This window comes from Cibotium barometz, chromosome 14, assembly GCF_041138505.1.
Source record: "Cibotium barometz isolate CiBa-2024 chromosome 14, ASM4113850v1, whole genome shotgun sequence".
Classification (NCBI taxonomy): Eukaryota; Viridiplantae; Streptophyta; class Polypodiopsida; order Cyatheales; family Cibotiaceae; genus Cibotium; species Cibotium barometz.
In genome coordinates, this window is record NC_141059.1 from 43,548,259 (window position 1) to 43,571,841 (window position 23,583).

The 23,583-nt window shown below is 47.9% G+C and overlaps 1 protein-coding gene across 4 annotated transcripts in view; it reads right to left on the reverse strand.

Annotated features, from left to right (window-relative positions):
* The window catches only part of LOC147632045 (RNI-like superfamily protein), a 202,620-nt gene that overhangs the window by 141,851 nt on the left and 37,186 nt on the right, over nt 1-23,583 (reverse strand). For all 4 annotated transcript variants that reach the window (XM_086808625.1, XM_086808627.1, XM_086808626.1 and 1 more), the window contains exon 5: nt 16,652-16,772. In XM_086808625.1, the coding sequence (XP_086664751.1) occupies nt 16,652-16,772 (121 nt within the window). The remainder of the gene's footprint in view (nt 1-16,651; nt 16,773-23,583) is intronic.

Consider the following 23,583-nt stretch of genomic DNA (forward strand, 5'->3'; position numbering starts at 1 on the left):
CCACAGTCGGATAGAGACAGGGCTGATATGGCCAAGATTCCGTATGCTTCAGCTTGTGGCAGTCTCATGTATGCCATGGTTGCTACTAGGCCGGACATTGCATTTGCAGTGGGAGTGGTTTCTAGATACATGGCCAACCCTGGCAAGAAGCATTGGGAAGCAGTGAAAGGTGACATGAGATACCTGAAGGGCACACAGGATATGTGCATTTGCTTTGGCAAACAGGATGCATTAGTGCATGGTTACACGGATTCGGATTATGCCGGTCATCCAGATAACCGGAAGTCTACTACCGATTATGTGTTTACATTCACAGGAGGTGCTATGTCATGGATATCCAGGATGCAGAAGTGCACTGCCTTATCTACTACAGAGGCCGAGTATATTGCAGCCACAGAGGCTTGCAAGGAGGCATTATGGCTATCTCGGTTAGTGGTTGATTTGGGTTATACAGGGGATATTCCATTGTTGCATTGTGACAGTCAGAGTGCCATCCAGTTGGCAAAGAACCCTATCTTTCATGCAAAGACGAAGCATGTGGATGTGAAGTATCACTTCATCAGAGAGGTGATAGAGAACAAGCAAATTCAGCTTGTTAAGATTCATACGGATGACAACCCGGCTGATCTGTTGACAAAGAGTTTGCCTCCAGAGTGGTTTGCTCATTGCAGACACTTGATGGGCATTGGATGAGGCCAGTTTCAGCCTTGATTTGGCCTTGTATATTATCATGTACATGTCAGAATATGCAGCGAAAATGACAACCAAACTTGGGTAGACAAGAGCAAGTAGACTGCAGAAAATAATCAGCACAAGAAACACAGAGAGATAGGTGTGTAAACTCTTCTCTATACACAAGATCCCGAAAAACTGAATGAGAAAGTGGTGGGGGCTGAGGGGCAATATATACATCTCCATGTGAGCAGTCGGCCAGCTTCAAATGGTGCCCACGACTGAGAAAAATGCCCACGACTGCTGAAAATAGCAGTCGGCCAGCTACAAATGCCTACGCCTGGTCAGAACAAGTCGGCCAGCAGCCCAGATGCACACGACTGAAGAAAGTCCAGTCGGCCAGCATTGGGGTGCTCCTGGCATCACCTGGCAGCCCTCCAGCCACTAGGAAAAAATGGGAAAAATAGGGAAAAAATACGGGGAGTGTGGAAAAATGATATACGGGCGGGCACACCCACAACAGAGGCCCTGGTGTATACAAATAGACAGGAGATGACTTCTAACACCCCCTCTCAGCTCCTGGCTGAGTAACCAACCCCAGGGAGCTGGAGTGCCGCCTGAGCGTAGCCTGAGGTAGAGACTTCGTGAAGAGGTCCGCCGCATTGTCCTCCGTCGAACAATAAAGTAGCAAGATGTCACCCGCCAAGATCTTCTCACGAACAAAGTGATACTGTATCTCTATATGCTTGGTCCAGGCATGGAAAACCAGGTTCCGAGCAATAGCTATACAACTCTGGTTATCACACTGGATGACTGTGGGCTCCCTCTGTGGAAACCCCATCTCGCCTAGCAGCCTCCGCAGCCATACAACCTCACAAGCAGCACCACAAGCAGCCCGATACTCTGCCTCTGTCGAAGAAAGGGCAATAGTTGGCTGCTTCTTGCTGCTCCAAGAAACTGCTCCTGAGCCGAGGGTAAAAGTGTATCCTGAAGTAGACCTCCTCGTGTCTGGATCTCCTCCCCAATCTGAGTCACTCCAACCTTGGAGCTTGACTCCATTCCCTCCTGTGTAAAAGAGTCCCAGATCCTTCGTACTCTGCAGATACCACAAGATCCGCAATCCTGCGTCCCAATGAGTCTTCAATGGCGTCTGCATAAAAGAGCTCAACAGCCCCACGGAGAAGCTCAAGTCCAATCTGGTGTTCAGCAACCAGATCAATGAACCAACCAACTTCCGGTACTGCGAGGCATCAACTGGCTCACAAGGATCTGTAACGGTTAACTTTGTGTTCGGGTCCATCGGCGAAGTAATAGGCTTGCAGTTCTCCATCCCAAAGGCCTCAAGAAACTCATGAACATACCGCTGCTGAGAGACGAAAAACCCCCTCTGGGTCTGCCAGATCTCCAATCCCAAGAAGAAGTGGAGTAAGCCTAAGTCGGTCATCTCAAACTCCTTTGACAAGGCAGCCTTCGTCACTCCAATGTGCTCCACATGACCGCCGGTGAGAATGAGATCATCCACATAAAGGATGATAAGTGTGACCATGCCGCGTTCCCGAAAGAGATACAGGTTCGGATCTGCAACCGATCTCTGAAATCCAGTCCGAATAAAGAAGGAATCAATCTTCTGATTCCAAGCCCTGGGAGCCTGCTTAAGACCATACAAGGCCTTACGTAACCTGTAAACCATCCCTTCCGATCCTGGAACAATAAAGCCTGGAGGCTGCTCAACGTACACCTCCTCCTGCAGGTCACCATTAAGGAACGCCGATTTTACATCCATTTGGTACACGGGCCACCTCTGAGAAGAAGCAAGGGCAAGAACGGTCCGAATCGTGGTCATCCGCGCTGTCGGTGCAAAGGTATCCTCGTAGTCGATGCCTGGCCGCTGAGCATAACCCTTAGCCACGAGCCTGGCTTTGTGTTTGTCCACCGACCCATCAGATGCGTACTTGGCCTTAAAGACCCATTTGACACCAATGACTGACCGCTTCGACGGCCTCGGTACCAACTCCCAAGTGTTGTTCTTCTCGATGGCGTCAAGTTCCACCTGCATGGCTTCCCTCCAAGTATCCTGTGAAAGGGCTTCCTTTACGGAAGTGGGCTCTTTATCCCGCATGATACGAGACATCAGAGCATAGTTCACCTGAAGAAGCTCCGCCGTGTTGCTTTTATCTCGGACTCGATGTGATCTTCGAGGGCCGTCCTCTGTGGTCCACTCGGAGGGTAGCTCCGTGACACCCGACTCCCGAAGGGTGTCTAACAACCACCTAGGTACTCGAACAGATCGTGGAGCCTCCTGTGGTCGCGGGGGCTCAACTTCAACTGCGGGCTCAACCTCCTGTGATGACTGAGGTGGATCAACTGGAGTGGTAGACTGGGAATCATCATCAGACTTCTCTGGATCTCCAAGAAGTGGCGGCTCCTCGACAGTGGATGCTGGAACATGCTCGTCAAAGACCACATCCCGGCTGACAACAATCTCGTTCCTCTCTGGATCATACAACCTGTATCCCTTGGAAAGAGAGTTATACCCCACAAATACCAACTTGCGGGACTTGGAGTCAAGCTTCCCCCTCTGCTTCTTCGGAATATGTACACACGCGTCACTCCCAAAGACACGGAAGTGCGAGACATCGGGTTTCCTGCCAAAATAGGCCTCAAATGGAGTCATATGGGGTACAGAAGTCGTCGGAGAGCGGTTAATGGTATGGACAGCTGTTGCCACAGCCTCACCCCAAAGTGGACGAGGAAGATCACGATGCTCCAGCATAGTCCTCGCCATCTCCACCACAGTCCTGTTCTTACGTTCAACAACTCCATTCTCCGAAGGCGATCCGGTATTGGCCAATTCCCTCTTGATGTTATGATCTGCACAAAACCGGAAAAATACAGTCGAGGAGAATTCACCTCCTTTGTCAGCCCTGAGAGTCTTGACTTGAAATCCAGACTCTTTCTCCACCATCACGTGCCAATCCTTGAACCGAGCAAAAGCCTGGTCCTTCTGTGAAAGAAAGCAGACCCACGTGAATCTGGTATAATCATCAACAAGCAGCATGAAGTAAAGAGATCCTCCCAAGGATGGTATCTGCTGTGGTCCACACAAGTCAGTGTGAATCAACTCCAATGGTTTCGAAGCCCGCCTGGAAGCCTGCTTCGGAAAGGATTCCCTGTGCTGCTTACCACGTATGCAAGAACTGCAGCGTCCTTGCCTACTACCAACATCTGGCAAGCCAACCACCATCTGGTCCCGGAAGGCGCGCCGCAAAGCATCCACATTTAAGTGGCCAAAACGAAAGTGCCACAAATCTCCGACCTAAGAGCCTGTCAAAGAGGAGAGTGCAGAGAGCTTTGTAGATGCCATTCTCCACACCGCCTTCCCAAACAACTTTACCTGTCTCACGGTCCCTTAGAGCAACCGAATGCTCCTCAAATTCCACCCGAAAGCCAGTCTTGCATACCTCATGCACTGACAAAAGATGAAAGCCCAGAGCAGGGACATAAAGAACACCGGAAGCATGCTTGCCCCCCTTGCCGTCGGGAATAATCTCCATCCGGCCCTCACTATGAATCGGAATAGTGGAGTTATCGCCAATAAAGATACGACCTAACTGCCGTTTCAGATCCAGGAAGAAGTCACGGGATGGAGTCATGTGCCTGGAAGCACCACTGTCGAGAATCCATTCCCGGGTATCCTTTGCGGTGAAGCCAACTGCCTCCTCGCTCGAAGATGATGAAGCATCGGAGTCCACCATCTCCAAGTGCACAAATGCCGGAGTCTTCACAGATGAGGCTGAGGAATCAGCACTCTTCCCTGTCCGCTTAGGGCACTTCCTCCAGTAGTGGCCTTTCTCGCCACAATCATTACACGATCTTTCGGCCTTCAGCTTCTCTCGTTCTGGGTCAGGCTTCTTCTCAGAAGACTTCTCCGGTGAAGCCTTCCCTTTGCCCTTGTTGGTATTACGGCCTTTCGACCGTTGGCCAGTTAAGGCCTCCGAACCTCCGCCGTGAGGAGGGTTCGTGAAACGTTCCTCCTGGTCCAAGACCATTGGCACAAGCTCCTCCCAAGTAATGGTGCTGAGCCTGCCACTCGTGATCAACGAAGAATAGAAAGCGGAATACTGACCAGGCAAGTGGGAAAGTAACGTGATGGCCATATCTTCGGATGATATCTCTTTCCCAGCTTGAAGGACTTCCTGCTGAAGGGCCTGCAGCTTGTTAATGTGTTCCCGCATCGTCGAAGACTTTGCAGGGTTCATAACCCGCATCTGCACTTCCAAGGATATCCGCTTCATGGGTGACACCCTGTTGTACAAAGAAGCCAAGTGCTCCCATATGCCTCTCGCCAGCGTCATGTGCTTCACATGGTTGATCACCTGTGGTGTGCAATTGAGGAATATAAACGACCGGACCCTGGCATTGACACGGTCCCACATGTGTGCCTGTGCCTCTCGGTCCTTCCTTGTCGATAATAACTCCCCTTCCTCAGCTTCCGGCCGTGGCACCCCTATGATAATAAAATCAGCAAGATCATATGACTCCAGAACTGACTCCATCATGACCTTCCAGATGCCGTAATTGGACCCGTCCAACTGGCGATCCACTGGGAACGTGGGGAGAGTCGGAATCTTCACGTGCTTCTCAGCCATCTCGAGTAAATCTGCCATCTCGGAGAGGAACCTGAAAGGGTGGGTGGGTGGGAAAAATCTGAAAATCTGAAAATATGCAAGTGGCTGTCCAGCCCCTTAGCCCGCCTTCCTCTTGCACCTTCTCTTCCTGTTCAGCCCGAAACAGTCCACCGATCAGCAACCTGTTGCTCCCCCTCTTGCTCAGAAAAACGCCCAAGATCTCCTAGAGCCTAGGGCTCTGATACCATGTCAGAATATGCAGCGGAAATGACAACCAAACTTGGGTAGACAAGAGCAAGTAGACTGCAGAAAATAATCAGCACAAGAAACACAGAGAGATAGGTGTGTAAACTCTTCTCTATACACAAGATCCCGAAAAACTGAATGAGAAAGTGGTGGGGGCTGAGGGGCAATATATACATCTCCATGTGAGCAGTCGGCCAGCTTCAGATGGTGCCCACGACTGAGAAAAATGCCCACGACTGCTGAAAATAGCAGTCGGCCAGCTACAGATGCCTACGCCTGGTTAGAACAAGTCGGCCAGCAGCCCAGATGCACACGACTGAAGAAAGTCCAGTCGGCCAGCATTGGGGTGCTCCTGGCATCACCTGGCAGCCCTCCAGCCACTAGGAAAAAATGGGAAAAATAGGGAAAAAACACGGGGAGTGTGGAAAAATGATATACGGGCGGGCACACCCACAACAGAGGCCCTGGTGTATACAAATAGACAGGAGATGACTTCTAACAGTACATGCTGATTTATTTTTTTTTCTTTCATTTAAGGGCACTTTGCCTTTAAGTGGGAGGTTGTTGGGGTAAAGGCACTATGCCCACCCTTATAGTGTGTACAAGCCCATAAGTTATAGTACATAGTACACTTAGTACTTTTAATGTACTAAGTGCACTATGTGTACTAGTGCAATATACATGTGTGATAGGGGAGTCACACACTCTCATCATGAGTTGACTTATCCCCACAACTCTCTCTCTCTCTCTCCCTTGCTTCTCTGTGTATGTCTCCCACATGAACTCTAACCCTAATTCTTCTTCTCCCATTCAGTCACTTTGACCTTCCATTTGGTAGTCAGTCAATTTGTTCGCTCACTCTTGTGGACATAGTTCAGCTGGTATACAGTTCTCCAGAAGAAGAAATAAAGCAAATACTCCTACTTGAAGGGGGGGGGGCCTCAGTGGGTAATTCAAGACCCATCTGGTGTCGTCGTCTGTACTACATCTCTTTCAGATTCATGCATGTTGTTTTAAAGCATTGCTAAAGACTCACTAAACTCAGGTTTAGAGAAAGGCTTCGTTGTTCACACGGTCCTAGCTCTCTTTCAGATTCATGCATGTTGTTTTAAAGCATTGCTAAAGACTCACTAAACTCAGGTTTAGAGAAAGGCTTCGTTGTTCACACGGTCCTAGCTCGGCACATGCTACATTGCCTTGGGACAAGCAACCTAGGGTGAGAGCATCCTGTGGATGGTAAAGCTGAGATCGGGGAAAACCACTTGCCCATCCTCAATGGCATTAAGCCCCGAAGACATCACTAAAGAAGAACCATTCGAAGAAACGCTTTCGCCAAAAGAAGACGAAGACAACCAAAAGCTAAAAGAGCAGATAAAGCAACTCTAGATTCAACTCGAAAGAGTGCAATGGAAAAAAAACTAGCAGAATTACAAGCAGCCTTGGCCCAACATGCGACACCTAAAGATCAAAGTTCCTCAATGGAACAATGGTGTCGATGGATTACTGAAAAGGAAGAGCGAGACCGTGAAGCAGGAGTCAGGACTGGCCGAACAGTTGGCAGAGAAAGCCAAACGCAAGGCCAAAGAGAATTGCGGGCGGCGCTCGAAGCGAAGGGGAACCACGAGCAGCAAGCTCGAGAAGACTTGAGGGACCAGTTCCAACAAACACTCCGGACTCTGGTAACTTCTTTCCACCCTCCTAAATTCTCCACAACCCTAGCCATAGCCTCGACAACAGTTATCCGTGCCTCACCGAACTTCACCAAGTATGACGGCAAGTGCGACCTTTCGGTTGTGACTCAGTTTATTCACCAGTTGGTTCCCACTTTCCTCTTTCCAAAATCACAAAAACCCAAGACAAAGTCCATCTGGCAGCTCCACACCTCACAGCTGATGCAATCACTTGGTGGCAACATTGGTCCCGTTTGCACACAGATCCTTACACTGGCTTACTGGACTATGATTGGGACAGACCAGGTTTCTGCCTCCGCAATACATGCAAATCTAGAAGATGAGTTCTATAAACTCACCCAGAATGGTTCCCCTGTGCTCACCTACTCCAACAAAAAAGTGATCACATCAACTCGACAGTTGGGGAAGTGCGAGGAGGAGAAGCTCAAGCACTTCATTTGGGGATTGGATCCAAACATTCGGTTCCCCGTTGGAAATTTTGAGCCCTAGACTTATGACAGGGCTTTGACTCTTGCGCAAAATCATGAAATGATGCTCAATGGAGGCAAACCCAAGACTGCTCCAGTCACCCCCAAACCTCATCAGCAACAAACGCAGACCACCCAGTAGAACGAGGCGTCTGACCAACAAGCAGGTAAGGGGGCTCCCAACAACAAGGATCAAAAGAAGAAGGGCCAGAAGCTCTTTTAGTGGCAAGGAGCAACAAGATGGACCTAAGAAGACCCCTAAAGAAAAGATCAAGCAAGGCCTTACTAGAGGATTCTTATCGTCAGATGAGAAGGAATGGCACTTCAAAGAGAACCGTTGTTTTTTCTGCCACCACACGGGACATGCCAAGAAGGATTGTACCAAATGGCGAGAGGAAAAAAGCAAACAACCAACCTCTACTGTGGCTACCGCCACAACTGTACCTCCCCCTCCACCCCCGTCCTCAACCACCAATGTTGTTCAGCTTTTGCCCACTTTGAAGTGGTATTTGATGATAAGCAGGAGGGCGGAGCTAGGGAGCGTCAGAAAGGTCTTATTAGAGCTTATGGCACAGTGAAGGGACAACAATTTGTTGTCCTCTTAGACATGAGCACTTCAGAAAATGCCATCTCTCTGCAATTGGTGACCAAGATGAAATGTGCCCTTGTGTCATATCATTCAAGGTATTCCACTTACTTCCCACCTTCAAGCCAATAGAGCTATTAGAAAGGGAGCTAAGTGTGCCATGATCTATGTCTACCCACACCAGATAGCGACATCCACCGCGACTCCATTAGTACCCCAGATGACCGACCTCCTCCAGCAGTTTTATGACATCATGTTGAGGGACGATCTTTGACCAAGACCCCCACCCTCTCGTCTTGAAGACCATCGTATAGAGTTGGTTCCTGGAGCTAAGCCACTGAGTAAGTTTTCATATCGTCTTTCCAAAGCATTGGGAGCTATGTTGGAGACGCAACTAGCACAGCTATTGAGGTCTGGTTTCATCACGTCTTCATCCTCCCCATTTGCTGCAATGATTCTGTTTGTGCAGATGAAAGATAAGACCACACGTCTGTGTGTGGATTATCGTGCCTTCATCAAATTTACAATCAAGAATAAGTTCCCCAAGCCAAAGATAGAGTACATCGTTGAAAGACTCAACGGTGCTCAATACTTCACCAAGATCGACCTCAAAAGTGGCTATTATCATGTCAAAATTTTCGAGGCCGATATCCCAAAGACTGCCTTTCAAACAGAACGAGGGCATTATGAGCTTCTGGTCATGCCTTTTGGTTTGACCAATGCAGTGGCGACATTCAACAAGATGATGTCACGAGTCTTCGCCGTACTCATCAGTATATGTCTTTTCATTTTTTGGATGACATTCTTATTTTTTTCTACCACTGCAGAGCAACAAGTTGTGTGGTTGCTGGGTGATGGCCTCTATACACCACCAGCAGGCACACAAGAAGAAAATGTAAGAGGAACACAACTCGGGGGCATTAAAATTCCGACTCTATGGCACCAATCAGCTCAACTCCTGTCCTCTACCCTCCAGCTGATTACTCCGGACACCTCAAAACCCTCCCAACATCCCTTTCTGCCTCAGCTGCCTCCTCAGACTATCCTCCCAGGTTAGCTCTCACCTCCAACATCTCTACCCTCCAGCTGATTACTCTGGACACCTCAAAACCCTCCCAACCTCCCTTTCTGCCTCAGCTGCCTCCTCAGTCTGTCCTCCCAGGTTAGCTCTCACCTCCAACAGTGCAAGAATCATGTACAGAAGTAGTACCTTTTAGGATTTATTTGTCGTATGCCGTGACCCCTTTGTGAGCCCACTCCGGGACATGTCAGGCACGAGCTACGTAGGTCAGTCTCCAGCCTTAGAGTGTCAAGTCAGTCCGCTTAACCCACTGTGGAGAATTTAGCAAGTGTTCATCATCTAGATGCATGTATATGTCAGCCATAGTTGTAGATGCATGTTAGGCATATAGGTGCATTGCATGTAGAAGGGGCCAGCCCCAAGGCATCCCCAAAAGGTGGCTAGCCTTGCAAGGGGTAGCCAAACCCCTTGTCATGCCACCTAAGCCCTGTCAGCAGCCCCTTATGGGATTGGGGAACCAGTCGGCCAGCCCAGACAGCCTGTCGGCTAGGCTAGGCTATGTCGGCCGGCAGCCCGACCAGCCCCAGCAGCCCGACAAGGACTTGAACCAGCCAACTAGCAAATAAAGGCATTTAATGCCATCTGCACCCAATCGTGGACATATTCAGCCAGCCAACATGCTTTAACGGCAGCCGAATGGGCACCCTGAATCATATAAAAAGGCAAGGCATATTCAGTCCATAAATCATCAATCAGAAATCAGAGATCATCATCAAAACTCAAGCATGTATGCTTAGCCTTTAGGCTCTAGCTTGTGCATACTTACAACCATACTTGTGCTCTCAGCCCAAGGCAAAGAAGCTTAGTCTCTTCAGCACACCTTCCCTCAATCGCGGGCCGGTGTATTTCTCTCGAAGATAGCTTCAAACTCACCTAAAGCTTATGCACAGTTCTGCCCAGCGTTTGGTCGCTTTGTCCTTGCGTATGACGGTCAGTCAGCCAAGGTTGTCCGCTCAGTCTTGTGGACACAATTCAGCTTTCATACAGTTCTCCAAAAGAAGAAATAAAGCAAAGCAAATACTCCTTGCGGGGGTTGGGGGGGGCACCTTTAGTGAGTAATTTGGGAACCCATCTGGTGTCGTCTCTACTACATCTATTTTCAGATTCATGTATGCTGTTTTAAAGGATTGCTAAAGACTCACTAAACTCAGGTTTCAATAAAGGCAGCGTCATTTCACACAGTCCTAGCTCAGCGCATGCTACATTGGTATCAGAGCTTGGGACATAATTCAACTAGGCAACCTAGGGTGAGGGCATCCGTTGGATGGTAAAGCTGAGATCAAGGAAAAACACTCGCCCATCCACAAAGGCATCAAGCTCCAAAGGCATCACTAAAGAAGAAGAACCATTCAAAGAAACGCTTCCGCAAAAAGAAGACGAAGACACCCAGAAGCTAAAGGAGCAAATAAGGTACCTCCAGATTAAACTCGAAAGAGTGCAGATGGAAAAAAAAACTGGTAGAATTACAAGCAACCTTGGAGCACCCACAGAACAAAGAACTCACAAGTGGCCAACTCATGAAATTGGCAGTAGCAACGTGCTTAGCTGGAGGATATGCACCATTAGCACGACTCACTCGGGCCTTTGCTCATTTATCGAATAGAACTCACAAGTTGCCAACTCTCACTCCATCCTATACATGTTACAGTCATGATTGTTGGTTTACACGATACTAGGGTGATGGCTAGATGGGTGAAAGAGAAAGAAAGATATATTAAGCGTCTACTAAAGTCCCAATGGGCCTATGAGACCAAAGTGATACAATAATGTCCATGGCATATCTCATCATGGGATGGAAAATAAAATAGAAACCAAATGTAGCTATCTCACTGGGGTGATACAAAAATGTCCATGGAAACTCATCATGGAATACCAGGAACATGGAACATGAGAGGAGCATTAGTCCCCAATAGATGGTATACCACTCTCCAAAATATCAAGCATGGGGCTAATGTGTATGGCTAAGTGGTCTACCTTACCTATGTCACATGGAAAGGTAGCTCGAAGGTGGTGGAGCATGTCCTAGATCTGGAGCTAATAAGGGGATCGTGGTTGACGTCCCAAGGGTCGGGGCATCAGGCACGCTGGAATGAGGAGGCCCGGTTCGAGGTAACTCATCTCGGGCGAGACGGGTCTGGAGCAGCCCGACACACAGTCACAAGGGACGGAGGGGATAGACCCTTGGAACGGGGGGATGCCGTCCCGGGAACACTTTGGGACGGGGACGGATGGATGTCCCCAGCTGGGCGTCCCTCACAAGGGACGGCGTTCCGGGGACAGATCCAGGAGGGGATGGTTGTGAGGGACGGCTGTGAGGGACGGCTGCATGGGAACGCCCCAGGTTGATGTTTGGGCAACGGTCACATTTTTTTTCGCTGTTTGGGGAGGGCTTTTCATGGGGCATTTAGCCTTGGCCCATAGGCCTTGAGCCTTTGAGGCTTTGGGCCTTGGCCTCTCTCTTGCCTCCCTCCCTATAAGAAGACACACACACACACACTCCCTCTCACTTCAAGCTTGAGCTTCACACACACACACTCTCTCTCTCTCTCTCTCCCTCTCCCTCAAGCAGTAAGCCTCAAGGGCCAAGGTCTCAAGTTTCAAGCTCTCGCACAAGCAAGCTCTAGCCTCTCAAGACTCACACTCTCTCTCCCTCACACACACACACTCTCAAGCTTCACACACACACACACACACAATGCACACCCCCCCCCCACCCCCACCCACCCTCACACTCAAGTTCTCCCTCGACTTTCATGGAGGCGGTGCACGGCCATGGACATGCAAGCTTTACTCGTGTAGGCAAGGGCATGCAAGCTTTGCCCGTGTAGGCGAGTGGGTGGCGCCGACAAAGGGATTTTTAAGTGCTGTTCCTACCCCCGTCCCCGTTCCCTACATACGGCCGTCCCCCGTCCCGTTCCCGTTCCCGTCCCCGTCCCTTGTGACTATGGCTCGAGGTGGGTCCACAGGATCCATTGTATGGGTGTCCTCCACCTCCTAGGTCCAAAAGAAACTAGTGATGGTTGGCTGGTGGTGGCGAGGAAGGGATCGGGATGGTTGGGGCCAAAGCCCTCTCAAGAAAGTGTCACCGTGTCTACGGAGCTCAAGCAGGAAGAGTCCTAGGCAATGCTGGTCCGAGAAGTCAATGATCTTGGAGAGTGGACCAAATCCCTCACAAAACAGACAGTGAAACCTCCCACGGATCTCATAGTATACTGGGCAACGGCATATGTAATGCTCCTCTGTCTCAACCTTTGTGTGGCATAATCGGCAGATCCTCTCCTCTCTGGTCTCTGTATGAGCTCCCCGGCTCTGAAGACGCGCTCAGAGCTACTTGTCTCCACTTTGAGGCGGTCGAATGAAACCTGTATCTGGTCATTCGCAATCCGCATGGCATGGGACATGTGAACACTCAGGTAACCTGGCTGCTGGACGAATCCATCCTCAATGAGTGTGAGGAAGTGATCTCTGTAGAAGTGTATCTTCATTGGAAGCTCAAAAGCTGTGATCCATGTGCAGTGGGTGTAGAGGCTGAGAGGATCCAACCGGATAACCCGGTTGGTGTCCTCATGAGAGAGTTGGAGAAAAGGAGAGTCCAAACTATACTAAAGGGGTGGTAGGCGGTCCATGCGGACAAATTGAAGCACCCTCTCTCATTGTGCTCTCTCTCTCCTCCATCTCTCTCTCTTTGAAGCCCCATGTCTCACCTGTATTTTCCATCCCACCATGCCCATGCATGGCTAACCGTTTTCTCCACGCCATCATGCTCATCTGCTTTTTTACGTTTTTAGGCCCTAGGGTTTCTTATTTTTTTAGGGTTTGTGCTTTTTTTTTGCATTTTTGGTGCCCCTACTCTACAACACCAACAGCCCTACTGTGTGTTTTTGATGCCCCTTTTGCCTGCCATGTAGCACCACACATGGCTGCGTTTTCACTTGTCCATCTATCGAGTACTGTTGCCGCCTCTACCCGCCATACATAGCTGAGTTTTTTGCTACATAATCTGCGTGTTCTGCTGTCCATCGGCCTCCTGCATAAGCCACCACAAGATCATACATAAGCTGTGTTTTTTCTTTGCAACATGAGCTGCCTGTTTCCCTTCATCTACTGCAGCTCACCATGCCTACACTTGGTTGCAACCTGAAGCAGTTGACACAAGCAAGTGAAGGCTATTAACGCAAGCAAGAGGAGGAGTTGCAGATGAGCAAAAACACAAGCATCTGCATACAAATAACACTGCAGAGGCTGATAAGCAAAACACAACCATCTACATCATCATTTGTGATGATTCTCTTGTAAGAACTTCAATGGATCAAAAGCTCTTTCAATGTTATGCTACCTTAAAAGATGAGGCACAAGCTGCACAAACAGGTGCTTCAACCAATGTCGTTGAGACAACCACCTGGGCTATATCTTATGCTTCTTTCATGAAGCAATTCATGTGGTCCCTTACATGCATGACTTGTGGTACCTTCGACACCACATATGTGATCCAGGACCAGTACGGCACCCATTGTTGTAACTTTGGGAACTTCTTCAAGGTCATGGGCTTCATCGATATTATCTTCCTTGAAAAATATGCATGAGCTCCAACCCACATTGTCTTGGAAATGACAACGCAAAAGAATCTTCATCGGCATCGAGGGGAGAATCTTCTTCTCGTCATCATGGGTTCACTGCTCGGGATGTTCCCCAAGATCTGAATATTTTGGTTTTCTTTTTGTAATGCTCCATCATTCCCTCTTTGCCTTGCTTAGAGCGAAATCGCGCGCCGTGGGCGCACGCCGCGGGGGGGGGGGGGGGGGGGGGGGGGGGTGGTGGGGTTGCTTTGGTACGCTGATGTAGGTTGTCTTTGTCTCCCAAGGTAGGACTCGACCTCTCTCTCTCTCCCTCTCTCTCTCTCTCTCTCTCTCTCTCTCTCTCAGAGCCGCACAGAGTGGAACAGGGTTATCAGGAAGGACATTGTCAGACTGGATACTTAAAGGACATGGAGTTCACCTAGTCGTCCACTGGGGACGAAGATGGCCTTCTACAGAGATCAGCTCCTATGCTTGACAGAGGATGGTTTCAGCACTGAACAGGCCTTGCCTTTTTATATTCCCACATGATGCAAGTCGGCTGCCCCCTACAGCCTGTTGGCCAGCAACAAATGCCACGACTAGCATAAAATGCTTAGTCAGTTGCCCCCACAGCCTGTCGGCCAGCAACAAATGCCACGACTAGCATAAAATGCTTAGTCAGCTGCATTAATTGTCCACGACTAACAGCCATGGCTAGTCAGCTGCCTGAACTGGTCGGGTGGCTGCCAGACCTGGCCGACTAGGGCCCAAGTCCACAAGGACCTGGCGGCTGCTCATTAGCCTCCAAAAGGCTGTCAACTGACCTTAAAGGGTGGCTAGGGGTACTAAGTACCCCTTTCAAGGCATTGCCCAAGTTAGGGCTGCTGGCCCCTCTACATGAAATGCAACTACATGCTTCCAATGCATCTACTGCTATGGCTGACTTTTTTTGGATCTGAATGACGAACACTTGCTGAATTCTCCACAGTGGGTTAAGAGGACGGACCTAACATTCTAAGGCTGGGAGACTGACCTACGTAACTCGTGCCTAACATGTCCCGCACTAGGCTCACAAAGGGGTCACGGGATACAACAAATATATCCTAAAAGGTACTACTTCTCTACATGATTCTTGCATTGTTGATCAGCCAGTTTGTCATCGTGTACCACAGTGCATGGGTGCATGTGACACTGTTGGTCACCTTTACCTGTGGGACTATCAAATGCTTTGCCAAACAGTGATCCACAATTCTCCTGAGAATCCTTCCTCTCTTCAAACCTGACCCATTACCTCATAATATAGTGTTACTGTGGCCCTAATGACCTCATCCTCAACCCCTCACTGTCTTAACATGTTGATCGCCTCTACCTGTGGGACTCTATCAATTCCCCCCAGAATCCTTGCTCTCTTCAAACCCAACCCATTACCTTGTCATGTAGTGTTACTGTAGCCCTAATGACCTCATCATCAGCCCCTAACTGTGTTAACCTGTTGATCACCTTCACCCGTCGGACTATCAAATGCTTTACCTGTGGGACTATGACCTTTACCTTGGTTAAACCCCTAACTGTCTTAACCTATCGATCACCTTTACCTGTCGGACTATCAAATGCTTTACCTGTGGGGCTCTCACCTTTACCTTGGTTTTGCTATGGTTGACTTTCAATTCCTTTTCTTTGAAAAAGACATAGTGCATTGGGGTGTTTTTGCAATCCCTCTGCTGAGTGCAATAGGAGTACATCATCATCAGTGTAAATGATCACCCTCTCTACCAATGCAGATCCTTGAGTATGTCAATAAAGCGTGCAAGCTCATCTCTGTACAGCCCAAAGAATGTAGGAGAAAAACTCCAACAGTGCTCCAGAACTCCCTTAGAATCCTTGCTCTCTTCAAACCCAACACACTACCTCGTCATATAGTGTTACTGTGGCCCTAATGACCTCATCCTCAACCCCTAACTGTCTTAACCTGTTGGTCACCTAAGACCTTTGCCTGTGCGACTATCAAATGCTTTGCAGCAGTAATAAAGTCTCTCCATATCATTCTGCCTCAATTATCGCTCCAAGGGTGAAATGTGGTTGAGTGTCCAGTGATCCCAGCCAAAAGCCTGCCTGGCCCACGGCTCAAAACCCCTTGTCTCTCTGCCCAATCATTTACCTCTCAGCCACAACTCGATCTACAATGTGCATATCTCTCTTCTTATAGTTCTTCAACCATGCTTTGAATGAGCCTCACCATGTCCTGTGCCTACCATGTGCTCAATTGATTCCTAACATTTACCAACCCTTGGGTATAATCTACCTTTTAACACTTCCATTAATGCCCTGAGCCTCACACCTCAGCCCCTGGCTTAGATCTCAAGTTGCCTGATACCTTCATCTGGTCTTAGGAAATTCCTGTACCACCAAACATGTGACAAACACCTAATACATTGTATTATAGGCCTTTACCTCTTCCTTCAATATCAAGAATATTTAGTCCAGGAAGAATGTATCACAACTTTGAGTAAATTATCCATCTTGTGTGCAGTGCAACGTGCATTGTACAAAATATAAAATTCATGTGCAATTGTGCCCCATTCCAAAATAGCATGGTAGCACTTGTCATGCACCTCTACATTTTATCTTTGACTTGAATATTCAAGTTCTCCACTTATGTTGCATATCAAGGACATATCCTGAGATGAGACTCCACAAATATCCCAAAATAAACCTCCAACTTACCTAGCATGCTGCCCAAAATGCCTACAGTTGTACTTCAAGCTGCAAATCGTTGAAATTTCAGGAAGAATAGCCCTATGGTCATTACTTGGAAGTTCATGGCCGATTTGTTGCAGTAGATGATCTGTCCACAAAAAGGGCCCACGATATATAATAATGAAATCTCTCAAATTCAAGAATAAAGAGGCAAAGTCTCAAAAGAAGATGAGCTTCCAAAGCCAATTTGTTAGCAAAGAAAATATCTTTATCGACGAAATGATCGACTCAAAAAGAACATGCAAGTAGGACAGGTGGCCAACAGTAATACTACTGGCCAACTAGGAGCATTGGTGCATATATATACATGGGTAGCCAAATCGTCATATTCATCTACTTTCCTTAGTGTTAGATTTCACAAAGTGTTTCTCTGTAGGCGATTGATAGCCAAGAGTGTACAGTAGGTCACATGGCTGTGATTTGACATCTTCATTCTCAGCCACATCTTGTACTTGTGTTTCAGTTGTATTGCTCGTCTCTTGTACATAACATAGAGCAGTAGTTTAGTGACTTGTGTGTGTTGTATCCACTGCACTCTTCTTTCTATCTCTGGAAAACCCTCAAAAAGGGACCCTGGGGATACCCTAGACCCCATCTCTCATCTGCTGAAGCAAGCACTCAAGCTTTCATCAGTCCCAAGGGGCCAGTAGAGCAACCAAAGGTATAGAGGGATCAGCAATAACAGTTCAGTCCAAGCAAAGAGCAAGTCTAAGCAAGTCTCGATGAAAATGCAAGGTCTAGAAGGTGCATCCGGCAGCCAGGCAAGGGGCGACCAGTTCAGGCCCTAGCCCTGGGCAGCCAAAGTCAAGTCCTTACGGGTGTCCTCTGAGGGAGAACCACTCAGTTTAGGTCAGTCCATCTGTGGACAGTTCTTGCACAGTTTTGTACTTCATTTCGTGGACAGTTCTTGCACAGTTTTGAAATTCATTTCTCTTGCATAAATACAGCAAATACTCCATCACCGAACGGGACCCATAGGTGGGCGGTTGGGACCCCAAACTGTGTACCATGCAAGGTGGTTGTGTACTTCGTATGGTGTGTACACAGCCTAAACAAATACGCAAAGTTTGCATCGGGATAAGTACGTTTGTGTTTTGAAAATATAATTTAAAAATATGAAACATGAATGATTTAAAAAGAAAGATTCACATGGGAAATAGGAGAAATTTTGGAGGATAGAACGAAAAAAAGGGGAATTGGAAAAAAAAAAAAGCAAAATTGGGGAAATTTTTTGCAAAAACTAGGGGGTAATATAAGAAGAATAAGGGGATTTCAAGGGAATTGGGTGATATTAGGAAAATTGGCAAAAATTGAGAGAAACTAGGGAAATGGAGAGAATTTGGGAGTGGTATAATGTAACGTAAGGGCAACTCTATCACGGAAACCTTATCAATCATGAAAAACTGATTAAACACATAAGCATGCCAGATAGGAAAAAGATAACAATTCTGCACAATACACCACACTAAGGGCCAGAAGTCGTCTGGCAGCAGTTCACAAGCCAGAAGATCTCTGATCAGGAGAGGATGCCTCCCATATAAATTGGCCAACACTTTTTGCCTCCGGATCCCCTGACCAGCAGCTTCTAAAGGCTGTAAACAGTCGGCCAGCAGCAAAAACAGCCACCAGGTGGAGTCAACCAGCCTTGGCCACACAACTTAGTGAATTCCGTTGCGGTAGGTAGTGGTAGATGGCTGTAGAAAGCTGTAAAAACAGGTCGACCAGCTCTCCCATGCACACAGAAAGCATGTGCCAGTCCCACATTGGAGTTCTCCCCCCATAATAGAGTTCCTCCGCTGAAAATAGCTCAGTCGTGTGCTTTTCCGGTCCAGAAGGGGGCACCTACAATCAGTTGGCTCAAAACAAGTCTGGTGCCCAGTGAACCAGCACCCATAATTATTACTATGTGAAATCATAAAGCAGTAAATTTGGTTTTTTAGGGACACTTACCACTTGCAAAACACATGTAGACCACCTGTCAGTCCCAAACAAGTGTGCACATACATGTCCACAAGGTGTCCAAGTGTCCCCGGCCCATGGACAACACAAGCATTCTAGGCAAACAAAACGAGTCATCCAAATACAAAATCTGTTAGCACATTCATCCCCAGATTTTGGTCATCATTGGAGCCCCTTTTTGGTCCCTTTTCATGGCCCTTGGTTGATGGCCACCCTATTTTTGTATATTTTTTGGGCATTTTTCCCAGGTCGGGTACCTTTTTCCCAGTTAGCCAGCTCCCCATGCTCTGTCGGCCAGGTTCACATGTCCAGTCGACTAGCCCCTGAAATAGGTGGACTGGCCTCTAACTTTTCTCATAGTATAGTCTTCCTTTTGCTCCCTCACTTATGAGACTCTTCATGTCTCTTGCTTAGCGTTGTATCACTTCAGTATATTCAGCATAGTTGCTTCATGTCTCTCTCTCTCTCTCTTGCACTCTCTGTTGAGCACACTCTAGTGCTTGTTTGCTTCCACTCTGTGCACTCATTGAAAATCAAAGTCATGCACACACATGAGTGCAGCCACACTGGAAGAAACACCCATTTGCTCAGTTGTATAAAGCAAAGTGCCCAGGGTTTCATGATCCTTCCTGAATCTTCCCAACACATAAATACAGAAGATCACCAAGATAGCTAGTCCTAGGGAAATCACATCATGTCAAGCTCCATGAGCCATATATGTACACCATGTCAAGCCCCACTAGCCACACTGTACTATCATGTCAAGCTCCATGAGCCATACATGTAGTCTCATGTCAAGCTCCATATGCCATACAAACACACCATGTCAAGCTCCACAAGCCATACATGTATCTCATGTCACGCTTCATATGCCACACATGAACAGTAGAAAACAGAAGCTGTGAGAAATTTTGTGACATCCCCCCCGGCTTCTAAGCAATTGACCGCAACTGAAAAGCTTCCAGATAGGCCTTCAAAAGCTCCGGATAATCCTCAAAATAATCCTTGTCCATCCATTTTGCATCCATAGCCGAATAGTTTTTAAACTTCACAAGGTACCTATGATCGGGCAATACTAATCTATAAGCCACTTCATTTATCTTCTTCAAGATCTAGAATGGCCCATAATACATGTTCGAAAGCTTCGGAAACCGGCCTTCTTTACTCGGCCGCTTCCGAAGACATACTTTCTCAAACTTCAGTAACACCCAATCACCTTCCTTGAAAATAACCTCTCGCATGTGCTTGTCAGGTGCCTTTTTCTACTTAGCTTGAGATCTTTCTATGGCTGTCCAAACCTATGCAAACGCAGTATCCAAATCTCGGACATACTCATCTACTTGCAAAGATTTCATCTTTTGTTCGTAAGATAGGTGGAAGAACCACCTTGCCATAGACTATCTCAAACGAAGCCTTATTAGTTCAAAAACGCATAGTGTTATTGTATGCAAACTCAACCAATGGCAAATACTCTTCCCAATCTAACTTCTACTCAGATACATAACACTTGAGCAAATCAAGTACGGCTAAATTTGCAATTTCACTCTGACCATCCGTTTGAGGATGATAAGCTGATGAAAAACTCAGCTTTGTTCCCATATTATCAAACAATGCCCGTCAAAATAAACTAGTGATCCGAGGATCTCTATCCCCCACAATAGATTTGGGCATGCCATGATGTTCGAAAATTTGAGCCAAAAACAACTTTGCCATGTGTTCTGGCTTGATTATTTTTCTCATAAGAATAAAATGTGTATATTTGCTAAAGCAATTAATGATAGTCCATATAGCATCATTACCATGTACCGATCTCGGTAAATCCATAATGAAATCCATGGCAATGCTTTCCCAAGGTTCTTGTGGAATGGGTAAGGGCTGAAGCAAACTGGGTGTCTTGTGCCTATCAAACTTGACTTTCTGAACACTAGGCATTCACGAACATAAGTTTCAATATCCCTGTGTAAAGCTGGCCAAAAGAAATATCTTTCCAAAGCCTAAGTAGTAGCTAGAATACCACGATGACCTGCATATGGAGAAGCATGACACTCTTCCATAACCTTTTGGCGCAATTCTTGAACCACACAAATATAGTTTTGCATCATCAGAAAACCATCTCGTATCGAATAAGATGGGACAACAATACCATTATTCAAATCAACCCAAATAAGCTGAAAATCTGTGTCTAAAGAATACATATCCTGCATCCCTAACAAGTCCTGATTATAGGCAATAGTCACTGCATGCACTTGAGGCCTGTGTGACAAAGCTTCCACTACCAAATTCTTCTTGCCCGGAGTATGCAAAATCTGAAAATGAAACATGGACAAGAAATTTGCCCACCTTAGATACTTTTCTAAGAGTTTAGACTGTGTGAGAAAGTGCGTTTTTTTTGCTCCCGGTGCTCTTCTTCATCTGCATTTTCAATCCCCGGGCTGCCCTGCTGCTGCTGTTGCTTCATACCAAGCGACATCGGCAAGCTTCTTGGTGCTGTTTTTCAGCGTTTGATCGCAGTGAAAGAGCTGTTTTCTCTGTTTTTAAGCATGAACTGCAGTGGAAGGTGTTTCTTCATGAGTGGTGCATCCCAACAAGCGGCCCCGACATCTCTGCTTCTTCCCCGGCTTCCCCTCCCTCCGGTTGGGTGTTTTCGGTGAGTTTTGATGGACTGTTTTGCTGCTGTCCACCCTCTTTCTCTCTCAAATTTGAGAGGGGGCTGATTGGTCCTAGTGCCTCGCTTCGTTGGAGAGTGCTCGAGAGGAGTCTTGGAGTGATGAGATTTGCTTACTCTGTTGCTGTGGATATGGCTCCCCCCTGTACGAACAAGGATGACAAGTTGGATGGAACCAACTATGCACATTGGAAGCTGAATATGCGGATCTCGTTCATCCACAAGGGTTTGTGGGAGATTGTTCAGGGCACTGAGAAGAAGCCCAAGCGTCCTCAAAACTTGAGAAGGTGGACCCAGGATCAAGAGGATGAATTCCTTGCGGAATTAGAAGACTGGGAGAATCGTGATTTGAAGACATTCAGTGCTTGTGCGGACCATCACAAAGGAGGTCTCACCGGCCACGCAAACTCTTACCAGTGCTCAAGTATGGTCCAAGTTGAAGGATCTCTCTGCTCGAAATTCGTCGATGCGGGCAATTACTTTGCAAGGGCAACTCTACGATTTGTTATTTCCTGCTGGCAGTTCTATGCAATCCTTTCTCATGAAGGCCAAAGTTATCCATGCCCAGTTACTGGCGATGGGTGCTACTTTGTCCTTTGCTTAGCTAGCTACACTTATCCTCACCTTCTCTTCGTTTAGTCGCTGCCGGTGCCCTTCAACGCGACGCAATCCAGTCGGCGCGGCTCTTCGAAGCGGCGCATCGATTCACTCAGCCCGTCACCTTTACACCACCAAGAAAACAACAAAAAAATATATATAAATCATACGCACTGTTGCCACGTGGATCTTTAACCAAAAAAAAAACCCAACAGGCGTGCATAACCCATCGGGCTTGCGCTGGGCGTCCGTTGGGAATTCGCTGGTGTGAACTGCCGCCCTGGGTGATTCGGAAACCACCACCCGCCCCCCTCCGGCTGTCAGGATGCCGCCTTGTTCTTGCTCGCCTCCTTCTCCCCAGCGATTAGGCGCCTTTCTTCCTGGCTGTTTGTGGGTTTTCCTAGCCTTGCCCACACCACATACTCTGTGTGCTCTCGCTCTCTACGTGCATGCTTCATGGACAACTTTCCGGAGGAACCCGACATGCACATCTCTTACCTGAGTTACATCGACGAGATCCCTGAGGCTGTTCTTCCCGAACACAGCCCTCCTCTTGCCCTCACTCCGGAATCAGTGCCACTTCCGCCGATGCTGGGTGGATTCCAAGTCTTCCGGCCTCTCCTATCCCAGCATCCCCGGCCTCTCGGGTGTACCGCATACATGTCAGTAGCCCGCATGTGACCGAACCCGACACTTGGGCGATTTGGACTATTTTCCTCACCTGCGAGCCACTGCATCTTACTCATTTCGAGTATTTTCTGTCACAGTACCCGCAGTTAGCACACTTTCTTCCAGAGTGCAGTGTGGATGGCCTCCGCAATATCTCCTCCACACGCCCTCCTGTGACATTTTATTGCGAGATCTTCGTCCCCGACTATACTCCATTATCTCCGGTGCCCAGTTCTTTGGCGAAAGCCGATGCAGTAACTTCCGAGGACGATCCCGAAGAAGTGGAAGACCCCGACTTCGCGTACGAGGATCCTGTTACTGCCTCTCCAGCAGCTGTTCCTTCCATTCTACATTTCGGGTGGACCTTTCCCGCTTCACCATAGTACTCTATCTGAGTTCTCCAGATGTCGACTTCGCACGACAACGTGCCACCCGCCGATCCTCAGATGGAGGCCTTGCAAATGACTACTCTCCAACAACAGATGGAGGACTTGCAAAAGGCCTTTTTCGACGGTATGGCATCAATGAGATCACAAATGGAAGACATGCAACAACGGCACCAACATCAGCGCGAGGGATCCAGGAAGTCACAGCGAGCGCATCGTTCGCATTCTCCACAATCATCTCGGTAGGCCAGCAGGACCTTCCTTTAACTCCTCCCGATCCGACTGCCGAGGTAGACAATGTTGAACTTAAACTTTTATATAAATTAATGACCACAGCACAAACACGAAAGATGGACATCAAGTTACCTGAGCCCTACAATGGCTGCCGCGATAAGCGGTTAATCGATCACTGGCTCTACAAGATGGAGGTTTATTTCTCAAATACCGAATTGCCCGAAAATAAAAAGGTGGCATTGGCCAGTACCCTCTTGAAAGATACCGCCTTCCTTTGGTGCGACGCAAGATTTCAGATGGCAAGTCTACTCCAACGTGGGATAAATTCCGGCGTGCTCTTCGCAAGGCTTTTGAGCCTGCAAATGCGAACTTTCATGCCAGGTCTTCTC